Below are 18,295 nucleotides of genomic sequence, written 5' to 3'. Positions count from 1 at the left end.
CCTTTATTTTACCTCTAACATAACTTTACCTCTAACACTACTTCAACTCTAACATTGCTGGCCTCTAACAAAACTCAACACAACTTATCATTACTCTAACTCTTACATGACTTTAACTCTGACATTACTTTAACTCAGCCATTACTGAACTCTAACAAAAACTCTAACATTACTGTGACTCTAACATAGCTTTAAATCTAGCATTACTGTAACTCGGCCAATATTGTAACTCTTATGTTACTGAACTCTGACAAAAATTAACATTACTGTAACTCTAGCACAGCTTTAACTCTAACGTTACTTTAACTCTGCAAATATTGTAACTCTAACACTACTGTAACTCTAACATTACTCTAACTCTTACATGTGTCTAATTCTTACATGACTTTAACTCTAACATAACTTTAACTCTGACATTACTTTAACTGTACCATTACTGAACTCTGACAAAAAAAAAACTCTAACAATACTGTAACTCTAACATATTGTGCCTCTAACATAACTTTAACTCTAACATATTGTGACTCTAACATAACTTTAACTCTAGCATCACTGTAGCTCTGCCGATATTGTAACTCTTACAATACTGAACTCTGACAAAAAACTCTAACAATACTGTAACTCTAACATATTGTGCCTCTAGCATAACTTTAACTCTAACATTACTGTGCCTCTAACATAACTTTAACTCTAACATTACCGTTACTCTGCCAATATTGTAACTCTAACATTACTGACCTCTAACATAACTTTAACTCTAGCATCACTGTAGCTCTGCCGATATTGTAACTCTTACAATACTGAACTCTGACAAAAAACTCTAACAATACTGTAACTCTAACATATTGTGCCTCTAGCATAACTTTAACTCTAACATTACTGTGCCTCTAACATAACTTTAACTCTAACATTACCGTTACTCTGCCATTATTGTAACTCTAACATTACTGACCTCTAGCATAACTTTAATTCTACCATAACTTTAACTCTAACAAATACTGTAACTCTGCCATTACTGCAACTCAGCCAATATTGTAACTCTTACATTACTGAACTCTGCCAAAAAAAACTCTAACAATACTGTAACTCTAACATACTGTGACACTAACATTACTGTGCCTCTAACATAACTTTAACTCTAACATCTCTGTAAGTCTGCCGATATTTTAACTCTAACATTACTTTAACTGTACCATTACTGAACTCTGACAAATAAAAACTCTAACAATACTGTAACTCTAACATACTGTGACTCTAACATAACTTTAACTCTAACATTACTGTGACTCTAACATAACTTTAACTCTAACATTTCTGTAAGTCTGCCGATATTTTAACTCTTACATGACTTTAACTCTGCCATTACTTTAACTCTGCCATTACTGAACTCTAACATATTGTGACTCTAACATAACTTTAAGTCTAACATTATTGTAACTCTGCCAATATTGTAACTCTAACATTACTGACCTCTAGCATAACTTTAATTCTACCATAACTTTAACTCTAACAAATACTGTAACTCTGCCATTACTGCAACTCAGCCAAATATTGTAACTCTTACGTTACTGAACTCTAACAAAAACTCTAACATTACTGTGCCTCTAACATAACTTTAACTCTAACATTACTGTGCCTCTAACATAACTTTAACTCTAACATTTCTGTAAGACTGCTGATATTTTAACTCTAACATTACTGACATCTAGTATAACTTGCCCATAATTTTAACTCTAACATAACTTTAACTCTGACATTACTTTAACTCATACATGACTTTAACTCTACCATGACTTTAACTCTACCATAACTTTAGCTCTAACATTACTTTAACTCTGCCATTACTGTAACTCAGCCAATATTGTAACTCTTACGCTACTGAACTCTGACAAAAACTCTAACAATACTGTAACTCTAACATATTGTGCCTCTAACATATCTTTAACTCTAACATTACTGTGCCTCTAACATAACTTTAACTCTAACATTTCTGTAAGTCTGCCGATATTTTAACTCTAACATTACTGACATCTAGCATAACTTGGCCATAATTTTAACTCTAACATAACTTTATCTCTACCGTTACATCAACTCTAAGAAAACTATAACATTACTTTAACTCTGACATTACTTCAACTCATACATGACTTTAACTCTACCATAACTTTAACTCTAACATTACTTTAACTGTACCATTACTGAACTCTGACAAAAACTCTAACAATACTGTGCCTCTAACATAGCTTTAACTCTAACATAACTTTAACTCTAACATTACTGTGACTCTAACATAACTTTAATTCTAACATTTCTGTAAGTCTGCCGATATTTTAACTCTTACAATACTGAACTCTGACAAAAACTCTAACAATACTGTAACTCTAACATTACTGACATCTAGCCTAACTTGACCATAATTTTAACTCTAACATAACTTTAACTCTACCGTTACCGTTACTCTGCCAATATTGTAACTCTAACATTACTGCCCTCTAGCATAACTTTAATTCTGCCATAACTTTAACTCTAACAAATACTGTAACACTGCCATTACTGCAACTCAGCCAATATTGTAACTCTTACGTTACTGAACTCTAACAAAAAACTCTAACATTACTCTGCCTCTAACATAACTTTAACTCTAACATAACTTTAACTCTAACATTACTGTGCCTCTAACATAACTTTAACTCTAACATTTCTGTAAGTCTGCCGATATTTTAACTCTACTATTACTGACATCTAGCCTAACTTGACCATAATTTTAACTCTAACATAACTTTAACTCTACCGTTACATCAACTCTAAGAAAACTATAACATTACTTTAACTCTGCCATTACTGTAACTCAGCCAATATTGTAACTCTTACGTTACTGAACTCTAACAAAAACTCTAACAATACTGTAACTCTAACATACTGGGCCTCTAACATAACTTTAACTCTAACATCACTGTAGCTCTGTCATAACTTTAACTCTAACATCACTGTAGCTCTGTCATAACTTTAACTCTAGCATCACTGTAGCTCTGCCGTTACATCAACTCTATGAAAACTATAACATTACTTTAACTCTGTCAAAAACTCTAACAATACTGTAACTCTAACATATTGTGACAAAAAAAGGTGTGAAAAACCATTGGAGGGGGTAAGATCAATGGGGGGATACCATAGGTGTGATGTACTATATCCTATGAGGAGGGGAGGGCTAGTGGAATCCCCCTCTCATAAGTTTTATTACAAAACCCTTGTCTCATCAGAGCTTGTAGATCTGATAATTTTTGGAGCATTTTTGAAAATGTGTCTGTACCACCCTTATAACATAGGTTTCAAAGGATGCCAGAGCTTGTTAGAGGGAGAAAATGTGAGACTGTGATATTACACAGATTTTTAAGAGTAACACTGTAAGAGTAACATTAACACAATAAAACTAATGTCGCTGGTTCATGGTTATAGTTATTTACTGATCCAATTTAATAAAACAGCAACATTTTAAACTTAGCCCCAACTTAAAACACTGTGTTTGGCATATAATACGTATTATAAACTACCAATGAGGATTTATAAAACATGTGCAGTCATATTTTATTATTAATGAGAGATTGCTAGATTATTGTATGTATGCGTGCAGTACCAACTATGACCAATAGTCCCCCATCTCCCCTTCCACCATCCTCTGTGTTCTATTAGGGAGGGGGGTAGTGGAAGACCCCGCTCTAACTAGCTTTAATTATGACACACACACACACACACACACACACACACACACACACACACACACACACACACACACACACACACACACACACACACACACACACACACAGCTTGTAGATCGGCTATTTTTTCAAATAGCCTAGATATAAAATAAGGCTATAGGGGTTAATGTATATGTTTTATAATGTAATCATTTATATTTGCAAAGTATCTAGTAACTTTTCAAGTTAAGTTTTAAAAATAATTGTAGTGGAGTAAAAAAACAAAACAAAACACACACTATGTGTGGTTGCAGCTGTGGGCCCCCAATAAAACATGCTCTAACACCATAGGTGTGAACACAGCCACTGTGAGAGAAGCCACTAACTCTGTGCCCCTACGGTTTGATCCCATTGGTTGGAAATAATCACCCAGCATGCAATTGTGCAATTTGTCTGTGTATGCTGCTTTTCTAAAACCGTGGCTGATAATGATAGTGACGAGAGCCATATGACAGCATATCCCCTCTGTTAAACTGAACTCGAGTCTATGTTCTGGGCCCCCCATGGGGGGGGGGGCTAAGTCAGACTCCACCTTTAACTACCATCGCTACGGCCGCTGTTCAAAGAATATTATATATAATTAGTGTTAATTCATTTGTAGAAAAAAGAAATGAAAAAAAATAGATTTATACAGAAAGATCTATAGGGGTCCATTTGGTTACCAACTCTTCATTATTTAACTGGGGATCGCCTGGAACCCCTATCAAGGACCACTGATGGTCCCATGTTTTGGTATTGCACTATGCATTGTGACATCATGCTAACGCTATTAGCATATTAGCATATTAGCATATTAGCTTAGCATGTTATCCCCTATGGGTAAGTTTTGGTATTGCACTGTACATTGTGATGTCATGCTAACGCTATTAGCATATTAGCATATTAGCATAGCATGTTAGCCCCCTAGGGGTAGGTTTTTGGTACTGCACTGTTCATTGTGATGTCATGCTAACGCTATTAGCATATTAGCATATTAGCATATTATCTTAGCATGTTAGTCCCTAGGGGTAGGTTTTGGTATTGCACTGTGCCCTGTGACATCACCGATTTTAATTAAATTGACTGAGTAATGAAATAATCAATCTGAATTTATTAATTATGGATTATGGATTATGGACTGTCAAACATGCCAAGAATGTGAGGAATGTCAAACATGTCAGGAATGTGCTCAACAGCGCCACTATTTCCCCTAGCGGTAGGGTCAGGTACTGGAAAGTGACCTGTGACGTCACACATATTAGCCTGTGGAATGTCAAGAATGTGAGGAATGTCAGGTTTGTGACGTCATGCTAACACAATTAGCATGTTAGCATTAGCATTAGCATGTTAGCATTAGCATTAGCAACAATGGTGCCCTTATATACTACTCTCCTGAAGTCTAAATACCACACTGAGCGTTATACCTATTAACCTGTTTCAATTATTATTTATTATGGTGTTATTGTATTATCAGTGAGTCAAGTGATAACACACTTAGATTTACTTACACAGTTCATAGTCTACTGTGCCTCTCCCCTTGTGGTTTCATAAAATGCAATTCAATTTGATTTTATTATAGTGATGAATCACGACAAGTTGTATCAAGACAACATGATTTACATAATAGAGCAGAGACCTGATGTTGTCCCATTCACACTGAGCAAGTGTTTTTACGATGGTGGCAAAGAAAAACTACTCCTTAAAGCTGCACTATGTACATTTTGTATGGTACATCTGTATGGTAGAGTATGTTAATACAATATAACTTATTGGATTTTGTCTCCCTGCTCTTCTATTGAGACATTTAGATTGTGTCAAAGGTCATGTCTAGATCATCACCTAGACACAGGATCTGACACAAATTCTGACCTGATGGTCAAGATTTAATTTATCCCCTGAGCAAGCAGACAGGCTCAATTAGCTAAATGGTAAAACATTTCAGCACTTGCACAGGAAACAGGGTTCAAATCCAGGGTAGAAGAGGACAGTTACATAGTGTTGCTTTAACTGGAAGAAACCTGGGGCAGAAATAGACTCTGTAAAACGTATGTAATATTTAACATACTGGCCTGTGCTCAACTTCATATAAAATGTCATACTTTATAATGTCTTAAATGAGGGACTGATATTTGATGCAACTGAACTCAAATCACACCGCCGTCGTGTGGTAGATGGTTATTTATTTTTAATCATTTCTATACATAGATTATTTTTTTATTTTTCAGATCTATAATCAAAAACACAAATCAAAGCAAAATATACTTGCAAAAAATATTTTCTAAAGAATATGTCAAAATAATAATGAATATGGTGCAGAGGTTGCCTAAAAACAAACGATAAAGAAAAAAGATAATGAATGAAATTGTTCAATAAAACTTTTCAGATTCTTCCAAAGTGGTGATTCTATATTTTATGAAACTGTGTAGAAGTATAGCAGTAAAAATATCGTATTAGTCTGGTACATTTTATGGTAAAGTACCCCGACTCCTCAAAATTATATTTTTAATTTACACCTTAAACCCCCATCCTACTATATAATCCTTAATATATAATTGGAGTAACCTCTGTCTGTCTTGGGTGGTGGGTGGGTCGTCGACCGGGTATGGGCTAGTAATAATAACCAAATTCTTCATTATAATCATCATGACCATCAATTCCTAGATTTTCATCATCATCCTCATCATAATAATAATGATCATCATCATCATCATCATCATCATCATCATCATCATGTCTAACTATGTCATCCACAGTTACACTGACCTTCCCTGGTAACATCTTCAGAGGGAATGTCTGAGTTGTCCAAATGAATGGAATGAGTGTGTCAGTGAAAGTGTGTGTGAAGGTGTGTATGTGTGTGTTAGTATCAGCATCAGAGAAGGACAGCTTTCCTCTGTTCCAGTCCAGCTGGACTCTGATCCTCTGGGGTTTCTTTTCCACTGAGAGACGAGTGGGTGACCTTGATGAAGAGAATGCTGAGTATTTACCTTTAGAAAACTGTATTTTCCAGTATTTACCCACTCGAGATCCCTTCCTCTGATAAGACTCTAGAAACATACCCAGTGACCAGTGTGTATTGTCTCCAACCTCAACATCCCAGCTGTGAGTCCCTGAGTTAAAGCCCTCAGAACCCAGGACATAGGGCCAGTAGTCAAACCTCTCTGGGTTGTCAGGAAGCTGCTGTCTCTCTCCACGTCTCACACTGGTCAGATCATCAGACAGGATGTATTCTGGATGGGCAGTGTTGGGGTCCAGAATGACAGGAGTATAGGAGACAATGTCCTTCATCTTGTCCCAGACTCTGAAGGTCAGGTTTTTCAGGTGTTTGGTCACGTCTATCAGTGGTCCTGAGACCGGCTGTGGGTCCTGTAGTGTGAACTGGACTCTTTCCATTGTGGTCTTGTAGTTCTGAAGGAATGAGATGTGTTCAGCTCTCAGCTCCTGCTTTATGTCTCTGATTGTGTTTGAAATGGTTAATATGTCTCTGTGCAGACCCTCAATCTTCTCCTTCATCATCTGACTCTTCTGCTGCTCTTCCTCCCTCAGTTCAGCGATCCTGGCATCCTCTTCATCTTTAAGAAACTGATGAAGCTTCTTAAACTGGTCCTTCATTTGCATCTCTGTGTTTCCAGTCTGGAACTTAAGGTGTTCTGCTGTTTGGTCATAGCTAGTTTTCACTTTATTAAAGACCTCCAGCTTCTCCAGTAAAGGCTTCAGTAATTTCTGGACTTTGTTCTTGTGATCCACTGCGGCTCCATCAGTGGTTCTGAAACGGTGGTTGGCGTGTTTTTGTGAATGAAGACACACATCACACATTGGCTGTTGACATTCCTGACAAAATAATTTGAGTTTCTCAGTGTGCAGACTGCAGAGATCCTCAACCTCAGACCCTGTTGAAGCTCTCTGCTGTGTCTCGTGTATGAATGCCTCACACAGGTTCTTCAGAGCCAGGTTACAAGGTAGATCCATTGAATGTCCCTTCTTACAAATTGGACATTCCTTTATTTCCTTCTCTCTCCACCATTCCTGCACACAGGCTTTGCAGAAGCTGTGGCTACACGACAGGATAACAGGATCTTTAAAGACGTCGTGACACACAGGACAGGAAAAATCCTCATCTGAGAAAGACAGCTTGGAAGCCATTTTGTCTTTTGAGTGAAGCTATACAAACAGTTGCGGTAAGACTCCCTCTTCTAGAATGTTCCCTGAAGTTTATTTTCACCATGAATCGTGTTTGTTGTTAAAGTCCATTCAGCTGACAGAGTCAGCAGCAGGTTCCAGTGGTCTGGGTCAGTGTTCCCTCCTGTAGCTGTAGAAAGACAGTCTGTCCTCCTCACTGGAAGTTGTGCGTTTGATCTGAAGGTCAATCTTAAACGTCTCAGATGAGTCTGGCAGGGGGCGGAGCTTTGACAGACCTGTTGCAAAGTTCACACACACACACACACACACACACACACACACACACACACACACACACACACACACACACACACACACACACACACACACACACACACACACACACGCTATCAGAGTGGAATTTGACCATTTAAAGTGCTTTACGATGTACACCTGATCTCTTTAGCTCTTGTACACATCATCAACAGAGACAGACATATACCAGTCACCTGCCTGCTCTTTAGGAGCAGGTAAGGGTTTTGTGTCTTATTATACACACAAAATGAGTTTTATTTATTTCACATTTTAGATGCAAGGCACAGGGTAATGAGGGAAAGGCTGTGATAAATGATGCTGATCTTCTTGTGTCAATTATGCTTGCACGGGGTCAGACTGGGAACAATCACAATCAGGCCAGGAATGTGACAGCGGACTCCATGTCTGTGCAAAATTACATAAACTAAAAAGTGCTCTCCTCTGAGCGCTCGTCTCCGCCAGGCCGGGTTGCTGACCCAGGCCTACCCTACGTTAGTGGCGCCTCCTACGGGCAGAAGTGAAAGGAGAACAGGATCTTTAAATATGTCACAACACACATGACAGGAAAAATCCTCTTCTTTCACCTCTGCCTTGTTTTTAGAGGCCCCTCGGTGTGTGATAAGAATTGGACAGATTTGCTGCATTTTATTTTATGTTTAAACGCCCACAAACTTCGTAAACAATGGTAATGGAATATGAAAAATCTGACTGATACATCTTGATCACATGACTCCAGAGATCATGTGTACCATCAACAGGTTCAAGGGGTTACGTTAAAATCTCCATATCTCTTACATCCGACAGTAGCTCCTACTCAGTATCTGATGCTGTTTTGCATGAAAATGTTGTAACGTTTGCTTGTTTATAAGCCTCAACAAAAGGTCTGCTTAAAATGTCATCGTTATGAATAGTTTGAAGCCTTTGTACTGTATATAAAGTAACGAGGTAGATACAGATAAAGAACAGCTAATGGGATCCAAACATTGACAATTAAAGTATGTACTGTATGTAGAGCTACTACTGCTCCCCAGGGAATGACACATGAGACCAGATGAAACTTTATCACTGTGGGGACATTGCATCATTGGGGAAAAAGAGAAACAAAAGAAAAGGTCCAGCTAGAGAATAAATAAATACATAATAATACCTCCTCAGATTTGTAAATATATTTTCTACATACTCAAAGTAAATTTACATTTGGGAAAAAAAGTATGAATAAATAAATAGCATTTAAATCTTACAAAAATCGTATAATCGTACAAAACTAGTCAGTAGAGGTTAGTTTTGATGTGGTTAGGGACTGTGTTCCACAGGGAGGGGACGGACGGACAGGATACTAAGAAAGCTCTGTCATTGCATGGGGACAAAGGAGTGTCACCGCACCTGAGGGACCTGAGGGAGTGGATGGGGACCTGAGGGACCTGAGGGAGTGGATGGGGACCTGTGGGAGAGGACATGGGACATGATAGTGGAGGTAGACCTGTCATAATTATTACATAATCACCTGATCACAATTCATTTGAGATAATCGCAATTATCTTGCATAATGGTTATAATCACTTCCATTCATCTGTGTAAAAACAGCTAAATGAAATGAACAGAACTATTATGTTTCCATCATTACTCCCATGTTCTTTTAACCAAGTTCAAACTGGTGTCTCTTTTTTTAGCATTTAGGGCAAAACTGTTGAACATTTTCAAACAACGAAAAATAAATAATCACACTGTTTGAGCAATTTTGAAAGAGTAAAATTATTGAGCATTATGTATCATGTATAATAAGTTAACCACTTAAAACCTATTTTGTTGATCAGGGTCACTTGACCCTCTCTTTTTTCCTTCTACACCAAATCTCTTTGGTAAAGACTTGTTGATCAGCTTGTAGATCAGCTATATCCGCAGAATGTTTGCCCTAGAATAGGGATTGTATAGTATAGTATTTAGTATAGTAGAACACACTGACAAAAACGAATCTCTTAATTAACCAAAAATAGCTGATGTACAAGCTCACACGCTTGTAGCTCTGCTATTTTCACGGAATGTTCAACCCAGAAACGCAAGGGCTCAAGTGGTTAAGTTTCATTCTTCGTTCATCAAATAATTCCTTATGTAAATCCAGATGAACCATGGTTCTATTGTAGTCTACTGTAAGTGCACATTGTTCACACTTGATGTAGTCAACTGTAAGTATTGTTAAAGTAATACAATGCAGGTCCACAAATAACGATTTTTAGCAGCCTCTGCCGGTCATTACCGTCATTGCAGGCCATTCGTTTATTCCTCCGTTACCCAGAATTCCATTTGTTTTCACCGGAAGACGGAAGCGTTTCAAAAAGCGTTCTTTTAATTGTTTTATACTATCTGTGGATCGTTTCTCTTAGCCAGTGGGGCTTTAGTTACCGTGAGCTGTGTTTTCTTTTTCTGTTGTTTTTTGATCTTCAAATCCTACAATCTCTTAAAAACAGCGTGAGATTCCTTTTTGTTATTAGCGCGGTAGTTCCTGGCCACACAGGAAACCGGTGCGGTAGTTCCTGGCCAAACAGGAAACCGGTGCATTTCCGTTTCCGTTTTCCGGTGATGACGTCATTTCGTGGGAAAGGCTCACAGAGCCACCTTTTCAATAGAAATTATAATAGAAAAGGCTTTCGGGGGTGAAATTCATGGAGTGGGTGTTGTGAAACATTTGCCACTCACAAAAGATATACAATTTAACTTTAGTTTTGTTGAAAAAGTTACCTAGTATTACTTAAACACATATTTGACTTGACATGACCTGACAGGTGCTCTTTGTGAAAGTATTTTGTAATTTTCCTGTGTTCCTGCAGGGTGAGTCTGTCAGTTATGCCACAGTAATTATTGTAATTGTTTGAATTGTGGACGAGGGCAAAAGTCAAACAAGAAAGTTAAAGATGAAAGATTTTGTACTCTGTACATTATTTACAAAAAAACACACTGTATTTAAGCAGTGGTATAACAAAAGGAAAAACCTTTGCAGTACATGATTTTACATTAAGCAAAACTTTGCAACAATAAAGCATACTCTCATGGATCAATACTCTATTCATTGACGTTCATTAAATTATGAATTTTATTTTTGATTATGAATCCATGACTTTTATGTGTTTTATTACTTCGGTTTCGTGGTCGCATGAGACAAGATTGGGAGCTGTGCACGCTTCTATGTTTCACTATTCATATTTAATCTGAGTCTGGGAACGCATCTGTGTCATTTTAAGATTTCTTTGGCTATTCAAAAATAGCAGATATACAAGCTCATAGCGTGAGTGCTGTGCTACGAGCTTGTAGATCTGCATTATTTTTTTTTTTTTATGTGTGCAAATCTGTGAATATATATTCTTAAAGCAAACATGTTTAACTTAAATCTTTGCTTCTGGAGATTCTACTAATGTCTTCCAAATCCTAAAAGTCCATTTTGAATAAGATTATGTTGCTATAATCAGTCTCAAACTTTTTAAGGTCAACGACCACCCAAAATGATATGTATTTGGCCGCGGATCCAGTTTCTTGACCTTGCAACAAGGTATACAAGGAATGAGGAGTGCTAGGGGGTGAGGTGGAGTCTTAAGAGGTTGTCATACTGCGGTGAAAAGTTAGAGTGATTTTAAAAAAAAAGAAATTTGAGGTTTGCCACAATTGTCACAGATTTTTTCGTGAAGAATTAGGTATTCTAATAACAGCTACGCATGATTTGTGGCACATATGAGTCAGTGTACCAGACAAAAAAACTTGAGCTTTAGTATAAAATCTGTGCCCATCCGTGATTCGTGAATGTGTGGTTGGTTCTGAAACAAGTTGTGAGGCCCAGGGGATGCTTGGAGGAAAATAGCATTTGAGGTAGATTGGATGTTGCATTCATGATATGTGGTGTTTTTGTTTTGTTTTATAAAGATATCTGATGAGTTAAATAAAACATGAAGAATGAATTGATTTTAGAACGTGAAGGCAAAACATCTACTGTAGCATTAAATCAACTCAGTATCCTATTTCACCTCTACAAAGTCAAGGGAGCGAGCACCATACAGTCAACTTTACATGGATGGCAGAGCTACCTTTGCTTGCTTCTGCATGCGTTTATGTGCTCTAATATTCACCATATACTGCAGCCAGATGGAAGGTGTTACTAATCAGTAGACTAAATCAAAACAAGGCACAAAAGCCATCTGTCCATCCAAAAATCTGGTACTGCTGTCATACTGTTCATGACATTGAAGACGTAACCCTAACCCAGGGAGTGTGAGAGAGTGACACAGAAAGGTTATGTCACACCAAAAGAGTGAGATTTGACAACCCTGAACCTGACAGTCAGCTTCCATCAGAGATATCTGAGTGAATTTGATGAACACAAAGCTAACACTTTTCTATTGATTACTGTAAGGACTTTGTCCTTGGTAGAGCAGAGACTATCTAATCTATTATTACAGTCATGATGACATAATAAATATATTTACATGGCTAATCTGATATGAGTCATATGACACAAGAAGGGCTCATATCTCTCTGTCAATGTGTCAATATATCCTGCAGCCTTAAAGCGGTAATATATAACTGTTTTCTAACGAATAAAATGTAATGCTGTCCAATCTGTATGGTAGAGTATGTTAATGCAATATAACTTATACAATATGTATGGTAGAATATGTTAATGAAATATAATTTATACAATCTGTATGGTATAGTGTGTTAATACAATAAGAATTATACAATATGTATGGCATTCGAACCCACAACCTCCGTGGTGGTGGGCAGTGACTTTACCACTGCGCCACCCGAGTGCCATGGTAAAGTATCGTCACCTTGCTAAACTAATGGCCTATGTCATTTTTTAGGGGAAAAAAACTGATCCAAAACAAAACTATGATATTTCTTAATCATTTCACCCAAAACGTTTATAACAAATAATGACTATTGAAATAGAAATAACACTGTCTGTCAGTTATGTAACATAATAGATTTAAATAGGTTTAACTAGGATTAAATCTGACTTAGGCCAAAAAAAATGTTTTAAAAAAAATTGCCTACATCAGTAAATAACAAAACCATGTGACTTAGGCCAAAAAAATGGCCTATTTTGGCCTAAGTCACACTAGGGAGATAGGCCATTATACTAAAAGGGAGTGAACAGCATGATCCTTTTCAATTAGGAGATGGGCCATTTTACCAGAAGTGGCCAGTGTCATGAGGAGCTGACTTAGGCAAAAATAGAATTTTCCTCAAAAAATGACTTAGGCCATTAGTTTACCAAGGTGACGGTATGTTAATACAATATAACTTATACAATCGGTATGGTAAAGTATATTAATACAATATAACTTATACAATTGGGGTGGTTGTACTTTTTCTCTCTGCTCTTCTATTGAGACATTTAGATCGTGTCAAAGGTCATGTCTCACCTAGACACAGGATCTGACACGAATTTTGACCTGATGATCAAGATTCATCATTCATTTCTCCCCTGAGCAAGCAGGCAGGCTCTATTAGCTCAATGGTAAAAATGTCAGCACTTGCGCAGGAAACCGGATTCAAATCCGGGCTGGAAGAGGAAAGTTACATAGTGCTGCTTTAAACTCACATCAGTGAATTTAAGGATTAGATTTGTGTATTTGCAGAGTCCTTTGATATCAGTGTATGTGCTCTGCTGTTATTTCACTGCATTTCTCACTTTACCCATGGAATACAAATTATAGCGTCTCAACTGAATACAAAACCTTTTGAGCTAAAAACACATCATGGCCGAAACTGTAAACACATTTTGCAGAATTATATTAAAACTACATGAGTTTGGTAGACACACAATGTTTGTTTGTACAGTTGTATGTGTCACTCTGGTGTACTCTGAGGTCACATTGAAAATATTACTTACATAAAACAATCCACCTCAATGCATTATCAACTTTTAAATTAACCAGTTGTCTTATTATGCACAACTTCATAGGTCACTGATGAGTCACCATTGCACCTGCTGTATGTTAAATATAGACCTAAGACAGACTGTTTCACTATTTGATATTTACCATTTGAGTACATACATCCTACTGATACAAATACTATGAGTGGGATGCAGGTATGCAGGAATAATATTGTAAATATTAATTGGCAATATTTGGAAACAAGTTCAATTAATTTGCCTCAAAATCTACTGCCTTTTATAATTTTGCGGGCCGGATTGAGATGGTCTAGGGGCCAGGTCTGGTCCTCAGGCCGCATGTTTCCCCATGCGTGCTTTTTAAACCCACAGTACCTCCAGAAGTCTACATACCAGAAAAACACACTGGACCTGAACTTTACACCTATTAACCTGTTTCATTATTTTATTATGGTGTTAGTATCAGTGAGTCAATTGATAACCCACTTAGATTTACTTAGAGTTCATAGTCTTCTGTACCTCTTCCCTTGTGGTTTCATAAAATTATATTCAATTTTATTATCTTGACGAATCACAAGTTGCATCAAGACACATAATTTACATAATAGAGCAGAGACCTGATGTTTCCCCCCCCCCCCCCCCCCCACACTGAGCAAGTGTTTTTGCGATGGTGGCAAAGAAAAATGTCCCCTTAAAGCTGCACTATGTAACTTATTTTTTAATTAATACATTTTAATTGTGTCCAATCTGTATGGTAGAGTATGTTAATACCATATAACTTATCGTATTTAGTCTCCATGCTCTTCTATTGAGACATTTAGATCGTGTCAAAGGCCATGTCTCACCTAGACACAGGATCTGAAATCATCTGACACACATTCTGACCTGGAGGTCAAGATTCAATTTATCCCCTGAGCAGGCAGACAGGCTCTATTAGCTCTATGGTAAAAAATAAATAAAAAATAAGCATTTGCGCAGAAAACCAGGTTCAAATGCAGGGTAGAAATGGAAAGTTACATAGTGCAGCTTTAACTGGAAGAAACCTGGGGCAGAAATATACTTGCGTGTAATAAAACGCGTGTAATATTTAACATACTGGCCTGTGCTCAACAGCATATCAAATGTCATACATTTTAAAGTCTTAAAATAAGGCTGTTTTCAACGTGATGCAACTGAACTCAAATCACACCGGCATTGTGTGGTACACGTTTATTGGATTTTAAAATCATCTCTATACATAGACTTTTAATTCAATATAAATCAAAGCAAAAATATTGTTGCAAAATGATTTTCAAAAGAATATGTCAAGATGATAATGAATATGGTGCAGTGGTTGGTAAATAGTCATCGGTTGGTGAATAGGCACCAGTTAGTTAATTGGCTCACACACTAAATAAAACAATAATTACCTAAACACAAACAACAAGATAAAAGATAATTAATGAAATCGTTCAATAAGATATTTTGAGATTCATCCAAATCTACATTTTATGATGAAACTGTGTAGACGTACAACAGTAAAAGTATCCTATCAGTCTGGTGGTACAGTACAGCACCCAGACTCAACATCATTTATATTGCTTCAATGTATACCTAAAACCCATTATAATATATAATAATGATTACACCATTAATATTCCCATTTAAATTCAGATTTTAAGTGTATAGTTCATCATCACCATCACCATCATCATCATCATCATGTCTAACTACATTATTCCACAGTTACACTGATCTTCCCTAGTAAGATCTTCAGAGGGAGAGTCTGCTCAGTCGAAATGTACGGAAAGAGTGTGTCAGTGAAAGTGTGTGGGAAGGTGTGTAGGTGTGTGTTGGTATCAGGATCAGAGAAGGACAGCTTTCCTCTGTTCCAGTCCAGCTGGATTCTGATCCTCTGGGGTTTCTGCTCCACTGAGAGATCAGTGTTTGACCCTGATGAGGAGAATGCTGCATATTTACCTTTATGTAACTGTATTTGCCAATATTGACCCCCTCCCCAACCCTTCCTCTGAAAAGACTCTGGTAACACACCCAGTGCCCAGCCTGTATTGTCTCCAACCTCAACACCCCAGCTGTGAGTCCCTGAATTAAAGCCTTCAGAACCCAGGACATAGAAACGATTATCAAACCTCTCTGGATGGTCAGGAAGCTGCTGTCTTTCTCCACGTCTCACACTGGTCAGATCATCAGACAGGATGTATTCTGGATGGGCAGTGTTGGGATCCAGAATGACAGGAGTGTAGGAGACAATGTCCTTCATCTTGTTCCAGACTCTGAAGGTCAGGTTTTTCAGGTGTTTGTTCACGTCTATCAGTACGCCAGAGACCAGCTGTGGGTCCTGCAGTGTGAACTGGACTCTTTCCATTGTGGTCTTGTAGTTCTGCAGGAATGAGATGTGTTCAGCTCCCAGCTCCTCCTCTATGGCTCCTATTGTGTTCGATATGGTTGATACGTCTCTGTTCAGACCCTCAATCTTCTCCTTCATCATGTGACTCTTCTGCTGCTCTTCCTCCCTCAGTTCAGTGATCCTGGCCTCCTCTTCATCTTTAAGAAACTGATGAAGCTTCTTAAACTGGTCCTTCATCTGCATCTCTGTGTGTCGGGTCTGGACCTTAAGGTGTTCTGCTGTTTGGTCACAGTTTGTTTTCACTGTATTAAAGACCTCCAGCTTCTCCTGTAAAGGCTTCAGTAATTTCTTGACTTCCTCCTTGTGATCCACTGCAGCTTCATCAATGGGTCTGAAACTGTGTTTGGTGTGTTTTTCTGAATGAAGACACACAAGACACACTGGCTGTTGACATTCCTGACAGAAGAGTTTAAGTTTCTCAGCATGCACACTGCAGAGAACCTCAACCTCAGACCCTGTTGAAGCTCTCTGCTGTCTCTCCTGTATGAAGGCCTCACACAGGTTCTTCAGAGCCAGGTTACGAGGTGGATCCATTGAATGTCTCTCCTTACAAACGGGACACTCCTTTACTTCCTTCTCTCTCCACCATTCCTGCAGACAGGCTTTGCAGAAGCTGTGGCTACACGACAGGAGAACAGGATCTTTAAAGACGTCATGACACACAGGACAGCAGAAATCCTCTTCTGAGAGAGACGCCTTGGAAGCCATTTTGTCTTCTGAGTGAAGCTATAAAAACACTCAAGACAGGAAATCAGTCAGTCAGTGGTGGTAACACTCCCTCTTCTAGAATGTTCCCTAAAGTCGACTTTCACTGTGAATCGTGGTTCGTGTTAAAGTCCATTCAGCCGACAGAGTCAGAAGCAGGTTCCAGTGGTCTGGGTCAGTGTTCCCTCATGTAGCTGTGGAAAGACAGTCTGTCCTCATCACTGGAAGTTGTGTGTTTGATCAATCTTATCGTCTCTGATCCGGCAAGGGGTGGAGCTTTGACAGACCTGTTGCCAAGTTTCCCCCCCCCCCCCCCACACACACACACACACACACACACACACACACACACAGTGTGGCTTAGTAAACAGATTATATTTTTAAAACTGATCTTCAGGTTCACCTATAATAAGGGAAAAACGGGAGGCAGTCCGTTTTAGTGTTGTTCTTTCTCTCTTCCTTGTTCATCTGATTTATTGACAATAGTGCAGGTTAAATCTCCATTTACTTTTCATTCTTTGTTTTAATGAGTTTTAGTTACTGTATTCAACATTCTCTGTTCTATGTTCACCAAATAACAATAAACCCTCTTTGACTTTTACCAATAACATAGTGCTTACTGCTTAGAATGCATTATTTTTAAATGTCATGTTACCATGAACTTAATTGTGCATAAATATGAATTCAAATTATTCCAATGCTTCTGCTATGACAACAGGTTAATACTGTATTGACTTATTAGAAAGACACATTACAAGGTACTGGAGATAATTAACCAAATCAAAACGAAAATAAACATGTTAAACATTACAACATAAGCTTTTAACACTAAAGGGAGCAACAGAAATACTGTAAGTGAAACACTACAGGACATGTTTGTGAGCAGCAGTAATGGCTGCCATGAATCTGACTGCATAGACCCAGATTTCACTAAACACAACAAACTAATACAAAATCACACCATTTCTGCCAAGACAAGCATTGTTTTACATTACAAAGTGCTTATATTGAACATGTCTTATGTTCTACAACATCATTTACCTGAATAAACAGGAAAAACGGGAGACAGAGTCCGTTTTGCTGTTGTTCTTTATCTCTTCCTTGTTCATCTGAATAAAGACGTCACCT

General features: G+C 37.8%; 1 protein-coding gene across 1 annotated transcript; it reads right to left on the bottom strand.

Annotated features, from left to right (window-relative positions):
• Positions 1–5,958: 5,958 nt before the first annotated feature.
• On the bottom strand, positions 5,959–18,268 carry LOC308086795 (uncharacterized protein; the record flags this gene model as incomplete). Its single annotated transcript, XM_080430442.1, has 5 exons — positions 18,209–18,268; positions 15,785–17,454; positions 9,555–9,612; positions 6,501–7,855; positions 5,959–5,964 (listed from the first exon to the last, which is right to left on the bottom strand). Exons 2-5 carry the CDS (start codon positions 17,168–17,170, stop codon positions 5,959–5,961), a joined length of 2,805 nt encoding a protein of 934 aa, XP_080286568.1. The 5' UTR covers positions 17,171–17,454; positions 18,209–18,268.
• Positions 18,269–18,295: the final 27 nt, after the last annotated feature.

Source organism: Gymnoscopelus braueri (genome assembly GCF_963280865.1).
Source record: "Gymnoscopelus braueri genome assembly, chromosome: 6".
Taxonomy (NCBI): Eukaryota; Metazoa; Chordata; class Actinopteri; order Myctophiformes; family Myctophidae; genus Gymnoscopelus; species Gymnoscopelus braueri.
The sequence above is the reverse complement of the archived record's forward strand: the minus strand, read 5'-3'. Positions and strand labels throughout refer to the sequence as shown.